At 33.3% G+C, this 19802-nt stretch overlaps 1 protein-coding gene across 4 annotated transcripts in view; it reads left to right on the forward strand.

The window, feature by feature from the left end:
* The window catches only part of LOC139519581 (reticulon-4 receptor-like), a 61119-nt gene that overhangs the window by 10716 nt on the left and 30601 nt on the right, over positions 1-19802 (forward strand). For 2 of the 4 annotated variants that reach the window (XM_071311753.1, XM_071311751.1), the window contains exons 1-5: positions 3918-4002; positions 5262-5444; positions 8747-8818; positions 17829-17900; positions 19630-19701. In XM_071311753.1, coding sequence (XP_071167854.1) covers positions 5263-5444; positions 8747-8818; positions 17829-17900; positions 19630-19701 — 398 coding nt within the window. In that variant the 5' untranslated portion in view covers positions 3918-4002; position 5262. Of the gene's footprint in view, positions 1-3917; positions 4003-5261; positions 5445-8746; positions 8819-17828; positions 17901-19629; positions 19702-19802 lie in introns of those variants that run through there. The other 2 variants (XM_071311754.1, XM_071311752.1) reach the window with 1 other exon arrangement.

Below are 19802 nucleotides of genomic sequence, written 5' to 3' on the forward strand. Positions count from 1 at the left end.
TCAAATATTCGTTGTGGAGCATGTTGACTATATACATTTTGTTCGTCTTGTAATCAGCTTTCGAATGAGGTATAAGATTTATCTATAATTTGGGGCTAAAGGGTCGCCGCAGTCCATTCCATTATTCGAAATATCCATTTCATTATTCAAAATTGGCCATTTATTAATTTTCATGCGTATTTCGGCATTTAGGTCTTCAAATATTCGTTGCGGAACATATTGACTATATACATTTTGTTTGTCTTGTAATCAGCTTTCGAATGAGGTATAAGGTTTATCTATAATAGGGGCTAAAGGGTCGCCACAGTCCATTCCATTATTCAAAATATCCATTTCATTATTCAAAATTGGCTGTTTCTTAATCTTCACGCGTATTTTGGCATTTAGGTCTTCTAATATTCATTGCGGAACATATTGACTATATACATTTTGTTCGTCTTGTAATCACCTTTCGAATGAGGTATAAGGTTTATCTATAATTAGGGGCTAAAGGGTCGCCGCGGTCCATTCCATTATTCGAAATATCCATTTCATTATTCAAAATTGGCTATTTCTTAATTTTCATGTGTATTTCGGCATTTAGGTCTTCAAATATTCGTTGCGGAACATATTGACTATATACATTTTGTTCGTCTTGTAATCAGCTTTCGAATGAGGTATAAGGTTTATCTATAATTGGGGGCTAAAGGGTCGCCGCACTCCATTCCATCATTCAAAATATCCATTTCATTATTCAAAATTGGCTATTTCTTGATTTTCACGCGTATTTCGGCATTTAGGACTTCTAATATTCGTTGCGGAACCTTTAATAGCTGACTATGCGGTATGGGCTTTGCTCATTGTTGAAGGCTGTACGGTGAGCTATAGTTGTTAATGTCTGTGTCATTGTGGTCTTTCTGGATATTTGTCTCATTGGCAATCATACCACATCTTCTTTTTTAAATTTCCTCATTTTTATGCATTTTGTGGCATTTAGGTCCTCCGTAAACCCTCTTATGGTCATTTCGAATCAAAATATAGCTATTGTGTCACAGTCAATTTTTTCTATATTTTTTTCACTATTCACCGCTTCAATTTGAATAATGAAACATAAACCATTTCATTATTCATTATTCATTTTTCAATAGTGAATAGTGAATAGTGAACTATTTCATTATTCATTATTGAATAATGAATAATGAACTATGAATAATGGACGTACTTCAGCGCGGTCGAATAGAAGAAATGAAAATAGCATGATATGACAAATATATGCTGCCTTCTTTTTCCCGTTCCTTTCATTTCAGAAGTATGCCATTCTACAGGATATGAAATGTTCAAAAATTGCGATTGAAGCTTCTGCAGTTACACATGCTTTTATTCTGTATAGTTGTTTAGGACTGTAAGGTTAAAAAATACTCTGAGACTGCCCTTTTATATGTCTACGTTACAGTTTAACAAATGTAAAACGAATGATATACTCAAATGCAGCTGTCTTTGCCGAAACCATGGTCTTATCTTGATTTCACCATTAATAAAACGATTGCTGCACGACGGCATTTCAAGGGCTTTGTGAACAGCGAGTTGTATGGCTGTCATTAAGCAAGGTTTACCTCGTATTGTCTTAGTGTGGCAAAAAAGTGCGAGCGACGATGATCACATAAGGAAAATGTGAAGGTCAAACAATTTAAAAAGATGCCATCACAACGACCTTAACATGGGCAAAATGCAATATAAACTCACACGAAAAAAAAAGAAACTTAACAAGAGCTTACAAAGGGCAAAATGGACATACGTAATTAACACGAAAACGAAGCTTAGCAAAATGTTGTTACCGCACACGAAGTTGCCGAATGTGTATAAAAACTCAGCCGGCGGTTATACGATGGCTTAAGAAGACCTTACGAAAGGCCAAAATCTTTTACAATCACAACCGAAATTGAACATTTCTTTTAGCGTGTGTCAATTTCGGGACAGTGTTATTGTGCTTTGAACATTTTATTTTGTAACGCACAAATTATTGACTGCTGTAACCTTAATTTTGACAGGTTTACCTATCCTATAATTTCAGTTTGTTTTACTTAAACATTGGTGTCAATAATGGATTTGTATTTGACTGCCATACAAGTTAGAGGTTAACTTAGCTATATAAAAAAATGATCAACCATATTCGTGATCAGGTCACTGGAAATGTCTGTACCAAGTCAGGAGTTTGACAGTTGTTTTCCATTCGTTGATAAGTTTGAGTTTATGATATTGCCTTAGATTCCAGACTTTCCATGTTGAATTTTTGTCTGAATTCGGTATTTTTTTCTTCTTATCAATTTATTTTCCTTCTAAATTCAAAAAATATTTTTCTAACATTTTCCTGGATTTTAAACTTATCTTAATTATTGTTTGTCTATATTATGATTCCATCCCTGTACCTTTGTTAATTGGTTTTAGAGAATAAAGTATCTATATCATATTTGTAAGGTGGTACACTCAGGTTAATAAAATAAAATAAAAAATGACTTGAATTCAGAAATAAACTATAATTGATAAAGCAAAAAATAACGAACTCCAAGGAAAATAAAAAAAAAAGTTGAAATCTGTCAAAATCAAACGTTAGAACTCATAAACCAAGGAGATAATTTGAAAACAACTCTCCCATTCTAGAATTAGTAAAGGCAGTTGACGATGAGAATGATTGGTTAAACCTGATCTTATAGCTAGCTAAACCTCCAACTAGCACGATATTTGCTTATAGTACTGTGATTTTGACAAAATTTGATAAGCAACCCAAACAGACACCATTGGTTGATATTACAATAATTGGAATCCAGACGCTAAACTGTGTACACATACATCACACACATACAACACATCTGACTAAAATAGTTCAGCAAACATAAAAATGAATCTGGCAATTTCTGAAATAAAAAAAACTTTTGTAGCAGATAGTATATCATAGTTGACATTTTCCCGATACAAATTAAGAATGATATGGTCACTACGGTAAACTATCGAACACGACATTTCAAAAACCTCATTCGTCCGAATCGCATTTCTTGATCCCCATTCTTGCACAAGAATCGTCAAAGGCCAAGTCGTGATAAATGGATGAACAAATACCGAGTCATGTTAGCAGTCAAACCAAAATAAGATTTAAAGTGTACACAAAGACAAATGAATTAAAAAGGAAACTGTAATGGACATACAAAAATACACAAGAGCTGAGAATGTAACAGTCAAATTAGGGGTATCGTCTTAATTATACCTAAAATGTTTCTTCAAACTTCTTTTGTTTTGCGGAAATCCGACTCATTTGAAAATATAAAAACGGTCGGTAAGGGGAGCTGCACAGTTGGTTCCTATAGGAATACCGAAAGCTTACTGTATACTTCCAATTTTGTTTAGGGGCTAGCTGAAGGACGCCTCCGGTGCGGGAGTTTCTCGCTACATTGAAGACCCATTGGTGGCCTTTGGCTGTTGTCTGCTGCGTGGTCGGGATGTTATCGCTTTGACAAATTCCCCATTTCCATTCTCAATTTTATTACATAGAGATCTTGTTCATATATATTTTGGACAAAAAAAAAATGCATAATTTGTCATTTAAAGTTAAATACGCGGAAGAGGTGCGTTAAGAAGTCTTTTCGACAAATATATATTTTTTTTATTATTCAACAATATATTGCTTGCTGTTAACAATTTACTTCACTAGTCCAGCATTTTAGTGAAGGGTATCTTTATTTTAACAAGAAATCCAGGATTTCTCCCTGTTTAACAATAAAACATTACAATTTATCTAAACTATATTATAAATATTTCATTTTCAACCGTAAATAAATAAGTACATATGAAATTCTAATTTATTAACATGTGTATCTAGCTTGTTCATGTTGTTTGGTAAGAAAAAGTTTCCGGAAATAGTTCACACTTGCCGTTATCGATTTTACATTATTGTATTGATATCTCTTCCTGGTTACCGGGTTCCAAATTACCAGTCAATAGTGATTTATGATTAATATAAGCAATTCACAGGTATGACTCTTTTTGGGTTAACAAATATTATAATATATTTGTTTCGATTCTGAAAAGAAAAATAGTATGTAAATATTTTCCTTTTTTTAACGATAAAAAACAGTGGATAACAAATACCGTTATCTCCATGCTTATCGGTGATATATGGTAAAACTGTATCTCTAAATCAGTTCCGGATCTAGAAATTTTATATTATTAACCTTTTTCTTTTCTTTTTTGCTGGATTATACATTTGCAAACATAAAAGATTATTACAACAATTTAACAACTTTATCAAGTAGACATTTATTCTTAGTATGTTTACTAGTTGCCTGAATTTAAGTATTACGAAATTGATAAGCTACAACCTCAGAATTTCAAACTAGTATTTGAAATATTGAATCGGATTATTCTTTAATTTAAGTCGAATAAATATCTTTTATGTTTGCAATTAGTAACGTTGTAATTCATGTATTTGGTACTTTGGCGCTTTATATATTTGAGGGTCCAATTAACCTATGTAAATTGACCCAAATTCTTTTTCTCACAAAAATACTTTTATAAAATATTTTTTTCGTGACGTCATGGATAAAACACTACTCTTAAATATAAAATGAAAGTGCTATTTCATTATATCAAAAACACATAGCTATGTGTTATTTAATTTATCATTCTGAATATCCTATCATTATTGTCTTTCACAGATTACTTTTTTTTAAAGTATTTTCCATGACTTCACGTACATAACAACGTTACGGGTATTAGAAATAACAACAAAATTCAAGCAAGATGTTGTATATTTTTTTTTATTGTAACAGTCAAATAATAAAACTGAGCCAAAACGAAGAACTTAAGCATTGCATTTAATAACTTGATGTAAATTCAATTCAGTATCCCTTAAATTATCGATTTCTGATTGGTCTGGACAAAAGGGTAACATTCAAAACAATTGTCACCCGCTCAGCCATGTGATAGAGTAAATTAACACCCTTGAATTATCCAAACAAAAAATAGCATTTTAACGTGAATTATGATAATGTAAAATGTAAGTCGAAATAAGACCCTTACTGCAACCTGAAATGTTTATGTTGTCATAAAGACGCCAAAATAGTATTCTGCTCCGAATTTTCCAGATTTATGGAACTGGTTTATGTATCAATAGAATTAACATAGTTTTGAAAAAGTCATGAATAAGTTAATTTTGTGTTGATAATTGTACTTACATGTATCATTAAGCCTATCTTTTTTGGAAAAGCATTGATTGCTGTTTTACATTTCAGAATGAAGAGGATTTACACAAATGAAGCACTCTGTATACTTATTATTTTGTACGCTGGGGAGGTTCTACTATGTCCCGACAAATGTGCTTGTAGAATAGACACCATTGGAGTTTTGGTAAAATGCGAATATAGACTAGGACTGACTGAAATTCCAAAATTATTTCCGAATGACACATACAGAATGTAATTTGTCTCCTAATTTTTAAGTCATTCCCCTTTTATATACATGTACTTATTAATTCAAAGTATTTCACATAGGAAAAATAATAATAATTTTGATTCTAGTTTTGAAAGGGTGAAAGAAAAAACCCAGTCAATCAAACTGGTATACAGCAAAATAATGCTGAACATTTAAAAGACAAACAACAGAACAAATAGGATTTATAAAACTTACGCAACATAAAAATTATCAAATACTGAGGCTGAATTCAAGTGCTACTAACGACAATTGAAAGGTCCGAATCACCTAGATCTACATAAGTTTCAAAAACATGTCGATGTAGCTCACAATGCATATAATTTTCAATGACCACAAATAAAAAGCAAATCTTTTCTGAAAACAATCTGTTCTACTCAATACGTTCGATGACATTAAGATGTTTTATAATTTATTTATTTAGAAATTTCTGAGCTTGTAAATAAAAAAATCTCTTTATAAACAGTCAATTTACACCAAGATAAAAGTATATTGAAATAGATAAATTAAGAAAAATGAGGAAATCAGATCACGAAAAATAGCATGTCAAGTGAAAAATAATGGAACGTTAAATTGCAAAGCGTCTTTAAACTAGACAAAGTGATGCGGGCGCAATCCACTCCGAGTAACTGTATTATAACATAGTCATTGTCAGACATTTTGTTAGATATTATTGTGTCTTGGAGACACAAATTATTCCCACGCAGATTTAAGGTGTAATTCTAAAATACACAAAGTTGAGCTTAGTTGCACATAGGTTTATGGTTCACTGTAGAAGTTATCCGGAAACTCTATGCACAGGTCTGCAATAAGTATACTACACTCCGAATATGACAAAGTTCAACTATCTCCAAAAGAAAGCAAACATCAATGAAAATAAAATACCTGACCACATGCACACCTAAAATATATGTACAAACAGCCAGCAAAGTGAAAACTTCCGAGCATTCAAATCTGTGACAAAATCCCCATTCCCATTCTCAATTTCATTTAAATCAATATAAGGAATTGATAATTCATCATAACAGAATAACAAAATACATCATGTAAAGAAAAAAGCTACATTACGTTCAGCCATTTACAAATCAAGTAATGTAAAAACCACATTGCCTAATAACATAAACACATTAAATTATAACATCCAGTAATGACAAAACAATTAATATTTAGTGGTGACAAAACGATATCAAGTCTATACGAAACCATATCATGTAATATCGAAAAATCAATATGTAATAACTATTCCATATTGAGTAATTTCAAAATATCATAAAGTAATGTCAAAACCATAGTATTTAAAGACAAAATGTCATGAAGTAATAATGATACAACATACCGTACTGTCAGAGTACCACATTAGGCAGCTGTTACCTGATTAGAAAAATGTCTAAACAATAGATCAGAATACACGTTTACTTTTCTACATTGGCTAGAGGTATAGGGGAAGGGCTGAGATCTCATAAACATGTTTAACCCCGCCGCAATTTTGCGCCTATCCCAAGTCAGGGGCCTCTGGTCTTTGTTAGTCTTGTGATTTTTAATTTTAGTTTCTTGTGTATACTTTGGGGTTTAGTATGACGTCCATTATCATTGAACTAATATACATATTTTTAAGGGGCCAGCTCAAGGACGCCTCTGAGTGCGGGAGTTTCTCGCTATATTGAAGACTCATTGGTGGCATTCGGCTGTTGTCTGCTCTATGGTCGGGTTGTTGTCGCTTTGACATATTCCCCATTTTCCTTTCTCAATTTTTTAACTAAACAGATCTACTTGTATTTTTTGTCCATCTGATGAGTTAAGCCTTTTTCAACTGATTTTTATAGTTCGTTCTTATGTTGTACTGTTATACCACTGTCCCAAGTTAGGGGGAGGGTTGGGATCCCTCTAACATGTTTAACCCCACCACATTATTTATGTATGTGCCTGTCCCAAGTCAGGAGCCTGTAATTCAGTGGTTGTCGTTTGTTTATGTGTTACATATTTGTTTTTCGTTCATTTTTTTTTACATAAGTAAGGCCGTAAGTTTTCTCGTTTGAATTGTTTTACATTGTCTTATCGGGGCCTATTATAGCTGACTATATATGCGGTATGGGCTTTGCTCATTGTTGAATGCCGTACGGTGACCTACAGTTGTTAATGTCTGTGTCATTTTTGTCTTTTGTGGATAGTTGTCTCATTGGCAATCATACCACATCTTCTTTTTATAGATGCATGTGATGTTGAATGTATTCAAATCGATAATACATATTTCAATCTGTTCAATATAAACACTGATTTCATAAAAAAAAACTAGGTGATTTCTGACACAAGATTTTCAACCTTGTTCCTCTCCAAAAGACGCCAAATGACACAGAAATTAACAACTTTATGCCACAGTTTCAACCTTCAACAATGAATAAAGCTATTCCACATATTCATCTATAAATAGCCCCAAAATGAAAAATGTTAAAAAATCAAATGAAAAAACGATGTAGATTATCAAAAAAACAATATAATACATGAAACGAAATATGTCAATCTCGGGAAAATGCAGAATGGAGGATCTAAGTAATCAAAATTTGCCCTTCAGAAGGAAAAAGAAACCACAAAAATATAACATGCTCATATAACCCCCATTCATTTTTACATAATTTAACAAAAGAAAGAAAACAAATATTGAATTCCCCCTCTAATTTGTGTTCCCCTGCGTTATAGATTTTGAAAATCCTAAAATTGATAACCTTTCCCGCTACGGACTTAGCAGACTCCTTTATATTACTCAAAACAAAACAATAAAAGCATATATAAATGAATAATATATTATTTAGACCTGGTGATAGTAAAGTCAAGTATAACCTCTGTTGTATTATAAGAGACTAAAGGAACAATCACATGTCATTTGTCATTAGAAATAGAATGCACGACGTAAAAACAGACAACACTCATGTCGATTCTTGATAGAAAAGCAAATACTGAGCACCACGAACCTACTAGATTCCAGGGATGATTTCAAGTGATTTGGAAGGACTTTTAGCGTGTACATTACTAGTATAAGAACGTAATACATAACACAATTTACAGTGAGAGTGATACATTTGTTGACTAAACTTAACCAAGTAAGCTCGATAGACAAGGAATTTAGAAATGAATAATAAGTTTATATCTTTAACTAAGCAGATTGTAAAAAAAAATGGGACAACTGAAATTTTCCAATTACTATCATAAGATCGAGCTTAAATAACAGATCAACGAATTTATATAACTTAACACAATGAGTAACTAAAAATATACTTGTTTTTCTTTATTACAGAGAATTGTATGGCAATAACTTCCCAACAATAGAAGCAGAAGCATTTCAAAATTTGTTAGTGTTACAAAATTTGTAAGTATTATTTGGTTATGTGGTATTTTAGCATTCAAATTGGTTATCGGTTCAACATTTGATTTTGATTGATAGTAGCTCTTCATAAAGCTAGGTTCACACTGCCTATCAGATCAACTCGCTGATCTCGATTGTCAAAATTTCCACGACCAAGCGCAATCAAATTCATGATATCTTATAGTTCGTTTCTGTGTGTTGTATGGTCGTTTTGGTGTTTTTGTTGGACTTCAGTGTTTCTGTTGTTTCGTTGTTTTCCTCTTATAGTTGATGTGTTTACCTCAATTTTAGTTTGTAACCCCGATTTGTTTTCTCTCAATCGATTTACGACTTTCGAATAGCGGTATACTACTGTTGTCTTTATTTACTGCTCTTTTCTTGAAAAAGATTTGACACTGGAGTAGTACTGATGTTAGATAGCAATATACATAAATTTACCATCCCCTTTAACTGCTTTTTACAAATTTAGCCTACTGTTTTTTGTCATTTATGTGCATATGTATGTAATCAGTATTTTCCATAGATCTGATATCTAGTAGTTGAATAGTTCAAGATATATCTTTTTGGTGTATCCATGGCAACAACCTGTTAGTGTTTACTAATAATATTGCAAAAAGGGGGTAAAGATGTCACATATTTTCCAATTTCAATCTCCTGATGGATACCTTTTGTGAAACTGTTTACATATCTATCACGAATTCAAATAAAAATTATTTGTCCTTCGTCTTATTTGTTTTATAAAATTGCGTCAAAAGGCGTATGCAAAATAGTATTTGTAAACATTCGACCTTACGGTGACATTCAGTTGTTAATTTCTGTGTCATTTGGTGTCCTGTGGAGAGTTGTCTCATTGGCAATTATACCAGATCTTCGTATTTTAAACTACATAAAATGTCTGGACATACGGAAAATACGGACAGTCAAACAAATATAGCCCATTAAACAGGTAAAATATTATATTGATGTTCTTAAAAACTAACTTTGAAGGCTAGATTAGTCATCAGCTGTCTAATAATGAATTTTAATAGACAATTACTTTCATATTTGAAAAATCCTTTGGGGCCAAAATACAGGTTATATTTCCCGTCCGTAACACCTAAGATCGTCACAGGTTTAATGGGGTTTCTTGTTGCTAAGTTTTTAGTTTTCTATGTTATGTAGACTGATGGGCTTTCGTTTTTCGCTATGGCTGTGTGAGTTTTGATTGTTCCTTTGGTATCTTTTGTCTCTCTTTTAAAAATTTACACCTCCTTGCAAAAGTACAGACGCGTACTGTACAAGGAGGAATTTGTGTACAGTAAAAAATAAATAGCGACAATATATTTTTGCAGAAGCAAAGTTATGAGAATTAATCAAAGATGCACATTTTTTAGTGAATCGTGTTGCAGTCATGCATACTCGTGTATCGCCGTGTTGAGATCGGATATTGGTCGAGTTCTGATTGGTAAACTATTTGTATTCCGACTAATCTCGTTTTTTATGGAATTTTTGGCCTCTATGCTCTTCAACTTTGTACTTGTTTGGCTTTTTAAGCTAGATTAACACTGCCGATCAGATCAACTCGATGATCCCGATTGTCCAAATTTCCACGACCAAGCTCAACCAAAATTTTGATCGGGCCTGTTTACGACTTCTACCCGACCACTATCCGACTGTACACGACCTTGACTCGATCATTCACGACTCCTTAATGACTCCATCACGACTCCATCCCGACAACAAAATGAATACTTATTCGATAATTCCGATCTCTTCAATATCTTTACACGATCTTTTCTCGACTAGCTAGACCAAATAAACTATTCACTATATATCTCAGCCTGATCTCGACCAGACCAGATCGACCTGATCGTATATGGGTCGTAGGGATAATCAGGAATTGATCAGGTATGCACAATTTTAGTATAAAAACGTCCGAAATGTGTATTGCCCGCCGCTTCGGAGTGACCATTAAGTGTTACCCGTGTCCGTCCGTAGGTACAATATTAGTTTCCGTTTTCTAATTTTATTTTGCCTGAACCAAATTTTATGAATCGCCCTATTATATTCACAATGCTTATTACCATGAAACACAGTTCAAATGCGAGTTCAGGTGCCCGTTATAGAGTAATGACCCTTTATAATGGTATATATGCTAGCTGTGGCATGATTAGTGTCTCATTGACATTCTTCGTTTGTTTGGTTATATTCAGTAGAAGGTCCGAGTAAAATCACACATTTAAAATATCTACATAGAAATAAAGCAGTAGGATTTGTGGGCAAGGTGGTTAGAGCTCGGAGAGACAGGTTAATAGCTGTGACGGAGCTTGAAGAGTGTATATAAGACGAACAAGATGGTGTAGACAGCAACAGGCGCCGATAAATTTAGGTGCAGCAGTGACTGACATGAAGACTACTGTGTGAGCAGTATGAGAGACTTGCACTAAGTCAACAAAGAGGAACCCAATGCTTATAAAAACTTCCTAATTGTGGACACTGATATGCAAAGATGTCACATATTTCCCCAAAATTTGACCCAAAGTAGAATTTCAGTTCCCTGGAGTGAGACCTTTTCTGAAACTGTTTACAACTTTAGATAAATCTATCAAGAGATCAACAGTGCATTTCTTTCTACCCAAAGTTTGGTAAACGTTGTGTTCCATTTGTTATCGTTTAATCAGAGTTTGCTGACCCTGTTTGAACTGCCAGAAACGCATGCACATTTTGTTGTTATTTGAGACCTATTACGAGGGGAAATAGCCTCCGTAGAAGATGTTATAGACACAGAGGAAATCGCTCCTCTATGCATATTTAATTTTATTGGCAGTTCTTTATCTTAATCAGATGAATGTTTGAAGATAGTGATGATAAAGCCTTTTTTTTTTTAAAAGAGGCATGTTCTTACTGGTCTATAATTACTCAAATTTAGGTATTACCCTTCTTTCTTTCATAGCTTTTATGTTGTTTTGAGTTATTACAAGCAAGAACATGTTTAGATAATTGATTTAATGTTAAAGATAGAAAGAAATGCATTTTTTGAACTAACAAACGACGAACGACAAATTGTAGACGCATTTGCAGCCAGTGTATATTTTGTCAAAGTTTATGTAAACTTTGCAAAACTATGTTAGAAACAAATGATCAAACGTGTTCTCGTTAGACAGTTTGTATCGTTAGTGTTAGAAAGAAATTCGCTCAAAATAAAACAATATTTGTCTTTCGTCTCCTTTTTGTGTGAAACTACGTCAATTTGAATGAAAAAAAAAATGACTGTAAGGTGACTTACACAGCTACTTTTGCATAGGTACTATTTCTGTACTAAAAATCTGTAGTACTGGAAATTTACTTTTAATGTTCACATATTTTTAGTACAGAAATAGTACATATGCAAAAGTAGCTGTGCATAGTTGTGTTTAATAACGTCTGTGTCATTTTGTATTCTGTGAAAAGCTGTCTCATTTGCAATTGTACAACATCTTCTTTTTTTATACTACAAACATTTCTGGACACACGAAAAATACGGACAGACAAAACAGAAAATACCCCATAAAACAGGTAGATATAATCGTGATGCTCTTATAAACCAACGTTGAAAGATAACTTAGTCATCAGCAGTCTAATAATGAATGTTATTGCACAATTACTTTCATATTTGAAAAAACCGGCGGTGCCAAAATTGCAGGATTTTCTTCTCTACGGAACACCTGAGTTGATCCCAGGTTTTGTTGGGTTACGTGTTGCTAAGTTCTTAGGTTTCTATGTTATGTGGACTGCTGTTTGTCTTTTCGTCGGTTTTCGTTTTTCGCTATGCCTGGCCGTTTGTTTTTCGACCTTTGAGTTTGATTGTTGCTTTGGTGTCGTTTGCCTACCTCTCTTTGCAAAAGTAAAGACACGAACTGAGAATTAATCAGATGTGCACACACTTTTGGAGAATCGTGTAGCAGTCATGTTTTCTCGTGTGTGGACGAGTAGAGATCGAAGAGTGGTCGAATGTGGTCGCGAAGGGATCGGATATTGGTCGAGTTGGTCTGGGATAAAATAAAAATAGAAGTCGCAGTGATCTGGAAGCGATCGAGCATTGTTCGAGTTAATCTAAAAATGATCGGAAATTTGTCGAGCAAAGGTCGCAATGATCGAGAACTGATCGGTAAAAATTTTGTATTCCGACCAAATCCGATCTCTACACGATCCTTTCCCGATCAATTCGACCGCTACTCGACGAATTTAGATCTCTTCTCGACTGACTTGCTTCTCTATCCTTACTCGAATGTTTTCAACAGGTCAAAAACTCTCGCGTAGAAAGTCAGATCGATGACGAGCAAGGTAGACTATTTCGAACATTCTTGTCGATTGAGTCAGACCAGTCTCCCGATCACGTAATTTGTCGTGATCGGGCTTGATCGAGTTTATCTGATCGGCAGTATGTAATGATTTTCTTATCCCAGGAGTAGATTACCTTAGTCGTATTTGGCACAACTTTTTGGAATTTTGGGTCCTCAATGCTCTTCAATTTTGTACTTGTTTGGCTTTTTAACTGTTTTGATATGAGCGTCACTAATGAGTCTTATGTAGATGAAACGCGCGTCTGGCGTAATAAATTATAATCCTGGTATCTTTGATAACTATTTAAGGTAGCACGATACAAAGATTTTATAACTCCAACTCCCAAGTTTTAAAATGCTGTAACTTTCTTGATAATGCTTGAAAATTTATAAAAGTGGTAGTTATTGATAGCTAACAGATTACTCTATGAAATTAATGCAATATTAGTATTATCCAACAATTGTGTAACCAACTATAATGTTAAGTGTGTCTAAAATAATTTTCACCAAATTTCCACTATCAATTGAAATTAGCTTCCACAAAGGTATTCCTAGAGAGTTGATTTTATTATATGTTGTTCCTATGGCCATTTTCTACAAAAGGATGTCTCAAATTTTAGATAAAATGTATAGAATAAATTTTACACCTTATTGAACATTATCTTCCTTTATGTGGTTAGGATGTTTACACTAATTTCAGATTTTGAGAGAATGGTTTACCAAAGGGACAATTTGAGACACCCTTTTGAAGCCCATGATGTGTTGATTAAGATTTCGTTAAAATTTTCTGTATAGTTAAGGAGGTGATAGAGCTAACTTCACTACAGTGAACTGACCAAGATTTGGCCACAAATTACATAATTATTGATTACATAATAATTGCATAATATAATTATTGCATTCATTTAAAAGATTATTCTTTTATCTATGTATATATACCTCTTTTAATATTTTTTATGCATTCATAAGAAAGTTACAGCATTTTAAAGGTTACTGATTGGAAGTTAAAAAATCTTTGTATTGTGCTACCTTAATACCACTGGGTCGATGCAACTGCTGGTGGACATTTCGTCCCACGGGGTATCACCAGCCCAGAAGTCAGCACTCCGACGTTGACATGAATATCCATTACATGGTCATTTTTGTAAATTTCTTGTTAACAAAACTTTGAATTTTTCGAAAAACTACGGATTTTCTTATCCCAGGAGTAGATTACCATAGCCGTATTCGGCACAACATTTTGGAATTTTGGGTCCTCAATGCTCTTTAAATTTGTACTTGTTTGGCTTTTTAACTGTTTTGATATGAGCGTAACTGATGAGTCTTATGTAGACGAAACGCGCGTCTGCCATACTAAATTTTAATCCTGGTAACTTTGATAACTATTTTACACCACTGCGTCGATGTCACTGCTGGTGGACGTTTCGTCCCCTAGGGTATCACCAGCTCAGTAGTCAGCACTCCAGTGTTTACTTGAATATCAATTATATGGTCATTTTTGTAAATTTTAATTTTTCGAAAAACTATGGATTTTCCTGACCCAGGAGTAGATTACCTTAGCCGTATTTGGCACAACTTTTTGGAATTTCGGGTCCTCAAAACTTTGTACTTGTTGGATTTTTAACTGTTTTGATATGAGCGTCACTGATGAGTCTTATGTAGACGAAATGCGCGTCTGGCGTGATAAATTATAATCCTGGTACCTTTGATAACTATTTTACTACACTGGGTCGATGCCACTGCTGGTTGACGTTTCGTCCCCTAGGGTATCACCAGCCCAGTAGTCAGCACTCCGGTGTTGACATGAATATCAATTATATGGTCATTTTTGTAAATTTCCTGTTTATAAAACTTTTAATTTTTCGAACAACTATGGATTTTCTTGACCCAGGAGTAGATTACCTTAGCCGTATTTGGCACAACTTTTTGGAATTTTGGGTCCTCAATGCTCTTCAACTTGGTACTTGTTGGCTTTTTAACTGTTTTGATATGAGCGTCACTGATGAGTCTTATGTAGACGAAACGCGCGTCTGGCGTAATAAATTATAATCCTGGTACCTTTGATAACTATTTTACTACACTGGGACGATGCCACTGCTGGTTGACGTTTCGTCCCCTAGGGTATCACCAGCCCAGTAGTCAGCACTCCTGTGTTGACATGAATATCAATTATATGGTAATTTTTATAAATTTCCTGTTTACAAAACTTTGAATCTTACGAAAAACTAAGGATTTTTTTTATCCCAGGAGTAGATTACCTTACCCGTTTTGGGGACAACTTTTAGGAATTTTGGGTCCTCAATGCTCTTCAACTTTTTAATTGTTTGGCTTTTTAACTGTTTTGATATGAGATGAGTCTTATGTGAATGAAATGCGCGTCTGGCGTACTAAATTATAATTCTGTTACTTTTGATAACTATTTTCTACACGATCCTTTCCCGATCAATATGACCGCTACTCGACGAATTCTCTATCAATTCTCAAGTGACTGGCTTCTCGATCCTTACTCGAATGTTTTTGACATGTTTCCCACGTTTTACTCAACTATCAAGATACAGTTACTATGTAATACGATGTGATTTGATACTTATTTCAATCCGGACAAGTGTTGAAGTTACACTGATTGCTCATCCAGTTCAAGCTAAACAACGTAGTCTGCATAAAACTTTTCTAAGTGACATATTTAAACCATCGTACACACTTCAACCAAAACAATTGTATTACTTGAGTTTATGTTTAAATAAGTGGTTCATAGCGAACAGTTGTTTCAATGCAATCATACCACATCTCCTTTTTTCATATAAGTATTTTCCGTTAAATAACGGCGAACATGATATGAACTTTTTTTTGAGTTTCTCAGTAAAACTAAAGTAATGTTAATTTAGTAAAAATAGATATATGTGGCACATATAATGGAAACGCAGGAAACGCATAAAAAGTATAGTCTGAACCATGTGCGTATTTTATCAAAAAACACATACGATCGGACTGGACGCGTACGGCCTGTCTAATTTTAATAAGTTGGGTACGTTGATTAGTCAGAGGCAAATGTATATTACTTATCAACATGACTGACATCGCGAATCAATATATAGAGTTCTAATGCAATTGAATTAAAGACTAATACTTTAACTATTTCTAAACGTAATTTCATATAGTAATCACTTGTATTCAGCATTGCTGTAATACATGAAATTGAACTTTGCCCTTTGAAATTAGAGTAATAGAAAGTTAACATAACGTGGAAAGAAATAGTCCCAACATAGGATCTAGATAGACAATTTAATAAATATTTAATTTAAATTGATTGAATAAATAAAGGCAACAGAAGTATACCGCTGTTCAAAACTCATAAATCCATGGACAAAAAACAAAATCGGGATAACAAACTAAAACCGAGGGAAACGCATTAAATATAAGAGGAGAACAACGATATAACACTAAAATGTAACACATATAGACAAAATCCCACGAGAATAACAAATATAACATATATATATAACATCAAAACCAAATACATGAATTTGGGATAGACAAGTACCGTGACACGTCTTATCGCAATGTGAATTTACACTCAAAAATAAGAGAAAACAAACGACACAACGTTATCATGTAACACACACAGAAACGAACTATAATATAACAATGACCATATTCCTGACTTGGTACAGGGCATTTTTAAAGGAAAAAATGGTGGGTTGAACCTGGTTTTGTGGCATGCCAAACCTCACACTTTTATGGCCATGTGAAGTATAACATCAAAATGACAACACAGGACTACAATATAAATAAATTGGAGAACACAATTGACAAAGAATCACACGAACAACAGCCAACAAAAGGCAACAAGTTCAAAATTTTAATACGCCAGAAGTGTATTTTGTCCACACAAGACCTATGTGTGACGCACAGATACAAAAGTTTGAAAGCCGAAACGAGTACAAAGTTGAACAGCATCGAGGACCAAAAATTGAGAATGGAAATTGAGAATGGAAATGGGGAATGCGAAAGAGAAAACAAAGAAACCAAATGCCAGAAAACAACCGAAGGCCACCAATTGGTTTTCAACAAATCCCACAATTATTTACTTTATTTATCGAATTGTTATGAAAATAATTTGTATAACTAAATAAAATATTTGTCTAAAATTAAACCCTGTGGTCCAAATATATGTTTGGTTCAGCTCGCACTAGACCGTATACGTGTACGGTTAAAATACTCAGATAATCTGGAACACATACACTTTTCTACTTTGGAACACAAAATATCTAGTGGCACTTTTCGTTCCTAATATCTTGATTATATCATAATGATATCTTACTCTTACTCTTGTTTTCTTTCGTGCATAGATAGTCAATACACGAAAAATGTATGTAGAAAACCAAGAAATTAAGTTAAAGATAAATGTGTGTTTTATTCAATGGTAAGACTGCATTGCAATGTTACTGGTTCGTAGAATCTTATTTTAACAAACTAAAGCCTATCCATTGAATCTGAAACACCTACTATATGAATGTGTGCCTGTTGATCAGCTTATTCTGTAACGAATAAACAAATCAGGAATGTAGTTGCATCATAGCTGATCAATGTTTTGAAATGCAACTGATCAGTATTGACTATTTAATATTGTGTTGACAGTTGTTAACCTTTTAGGGGTTCACATTATAACTTAAAACATATCGTGTCATTCATACAATTGAAATATGTTTTAGAGATCTGTCATACTGTAATATAAGAACAATTGAACCAGGCGCCCTTGTTAATTTACCAAAATTACGTTATTTGTAAGTATTTATTAGCTTAAAGATGTCTGTTCTGTTATGTTTCATAAGTTGGAATAAAAATATTTACGTGTTTAAAAGTACAAAAATTGTGAAACAAAACATGTTTCATAGCAAAGCGACAGAGCGTATACTCTTAATAGATTGTTATTTACTTGACTTTTATAATATAATTGATTTTGAAGAGTCGTAATGGATGTTGTATAGCTTTTTGATGCAGAGATAATGTTAGTGAATGAAGTTTATACACATTTTTATTCCTTACCTGGACTCTTAAAACAAGAATGTAAAAAATACAACAACAAAAAACAACTTTGAACGACCATATTGATGAACACGTAATACTAAAGAGTTTCCATAATATAGGAAGTGGAAGAACGAAGGCTGAAATAAAACTAGAGGCTTTAAAGAACCTGTGTCGCACACCTATGCCTCAATTTATATCTATGTTGTCACTGGTTCAGATGTACTTATAAATATGATTATTTCTGTGACTGTATCTTGCATTAATTTATAGGATCCTTTACAATAGATATTTCAGCTGATCTGTAACAATTCAATCTTCATGCCTTATATATAATGTACTGTATTACGACACTAGATTCAAACTGACGAGGAAAGGTAACACCCGGCCATCAAAAGCTTTATTATTTTTTGTGAAGGCTAAGTGACCGAGTGGTCTAGCGTGTCGGATACAGAGCAAGGCGATTTGGTGTCACGATATCTCAGTAGCATGAGTTCGAATCCCGGCGAAGAATGAACAAACAATTTGAGAAAGCAACTCAACAGATCTAGCATTGTTGGTCTGATGCTAAGACAAATTATATATACAGAATACACACAACCATGTACCACCATCAGTGCTGGTGATCCGATGGATAAATCAGTTGTAGAGTTAGTCACTGAATCAGACGTACTTATAAATATAATTATTTCTGTGACTGTATCTTGCATTAATTTACAATAGATATTTCAGCTATTCTGTGAGAATTCAATCTTCATGCCTTATATATCCTGTACTGAGTGATATGAATGTATGAATTTTCAATATTTGATATAGAAGCTAAAGAAAACAAAAGAAAATACAATATGGCAGATTTTTAAAATAACCTTTGAGATGTCTGATTGGGAAACTATACTGGTTTTTTTTCTTTCATAACATGCGGTATAAAACGTGTTTATTCATTTTTCTTTCATTAGATCAACATGAAAAAGAAAAACACTCCTGGACCAGGGTTACACAAAATTATCTACGTTATCTTTTCTTTTAAAGAATTTGTTTTAAAGGTATTCAATTTCATGTAAAAATATATATCGAGCCCAAAAGGTAAATTCTTTCTTGGTTTCATACAATTAATCGACAGTTTACTGATGCTCAAAAACCGACAAAACCACACAATTGACTATAAAATCCTTCAATTCATTTTAAATAAGTTTGTTCCAATATATATTTTTAATTTGGAAATGGAAATTTTTATTAAAAAAGTTGTATGTACAATTTGAAACAACATTTTTAAGTTTGAACAACATTTATTGAATCCACTATGTTTATTATTGAAATAGAAATATAATGTTTTATTATTTCAATTGACTCAACATAATATGAAGCCTTTGATACTTGCTCGCTGAGCTCACTCACCAAAAAGCTTTATATTGTGAATCTCAGCCGATCATTTATAGTATCAATATTTACAAAATATGATTATCGGTACTTAACATTCTTTTGTTTCAGATATTTGGGTTCGAACCAAATAACTACAATACAACCAGACATATTAAGGGACTTACCAGCACTTATAAAAATGTAAATATTTACGTTTTAAATATATATTATTCAGCACACACACACAAATATATCTATATATTCTTTCAGGAATGTGACCCTTGTTTTTCTAACTAACTGAC

Source organism: Mytilus edulis, chromosome 4, assembly GCF_963676685.1.
Source record: "Mytilus edulis chromosome 4, xbMytEdul2.2, whole genome shotgun sequence".
In the NCBI taxonomy this organism is placed as follows: Eukaryota; Metazoa; Mollusca; class Bivalvia; order Mytilida; family Mytilidae; genus Mytilus; species Mytilus edulis.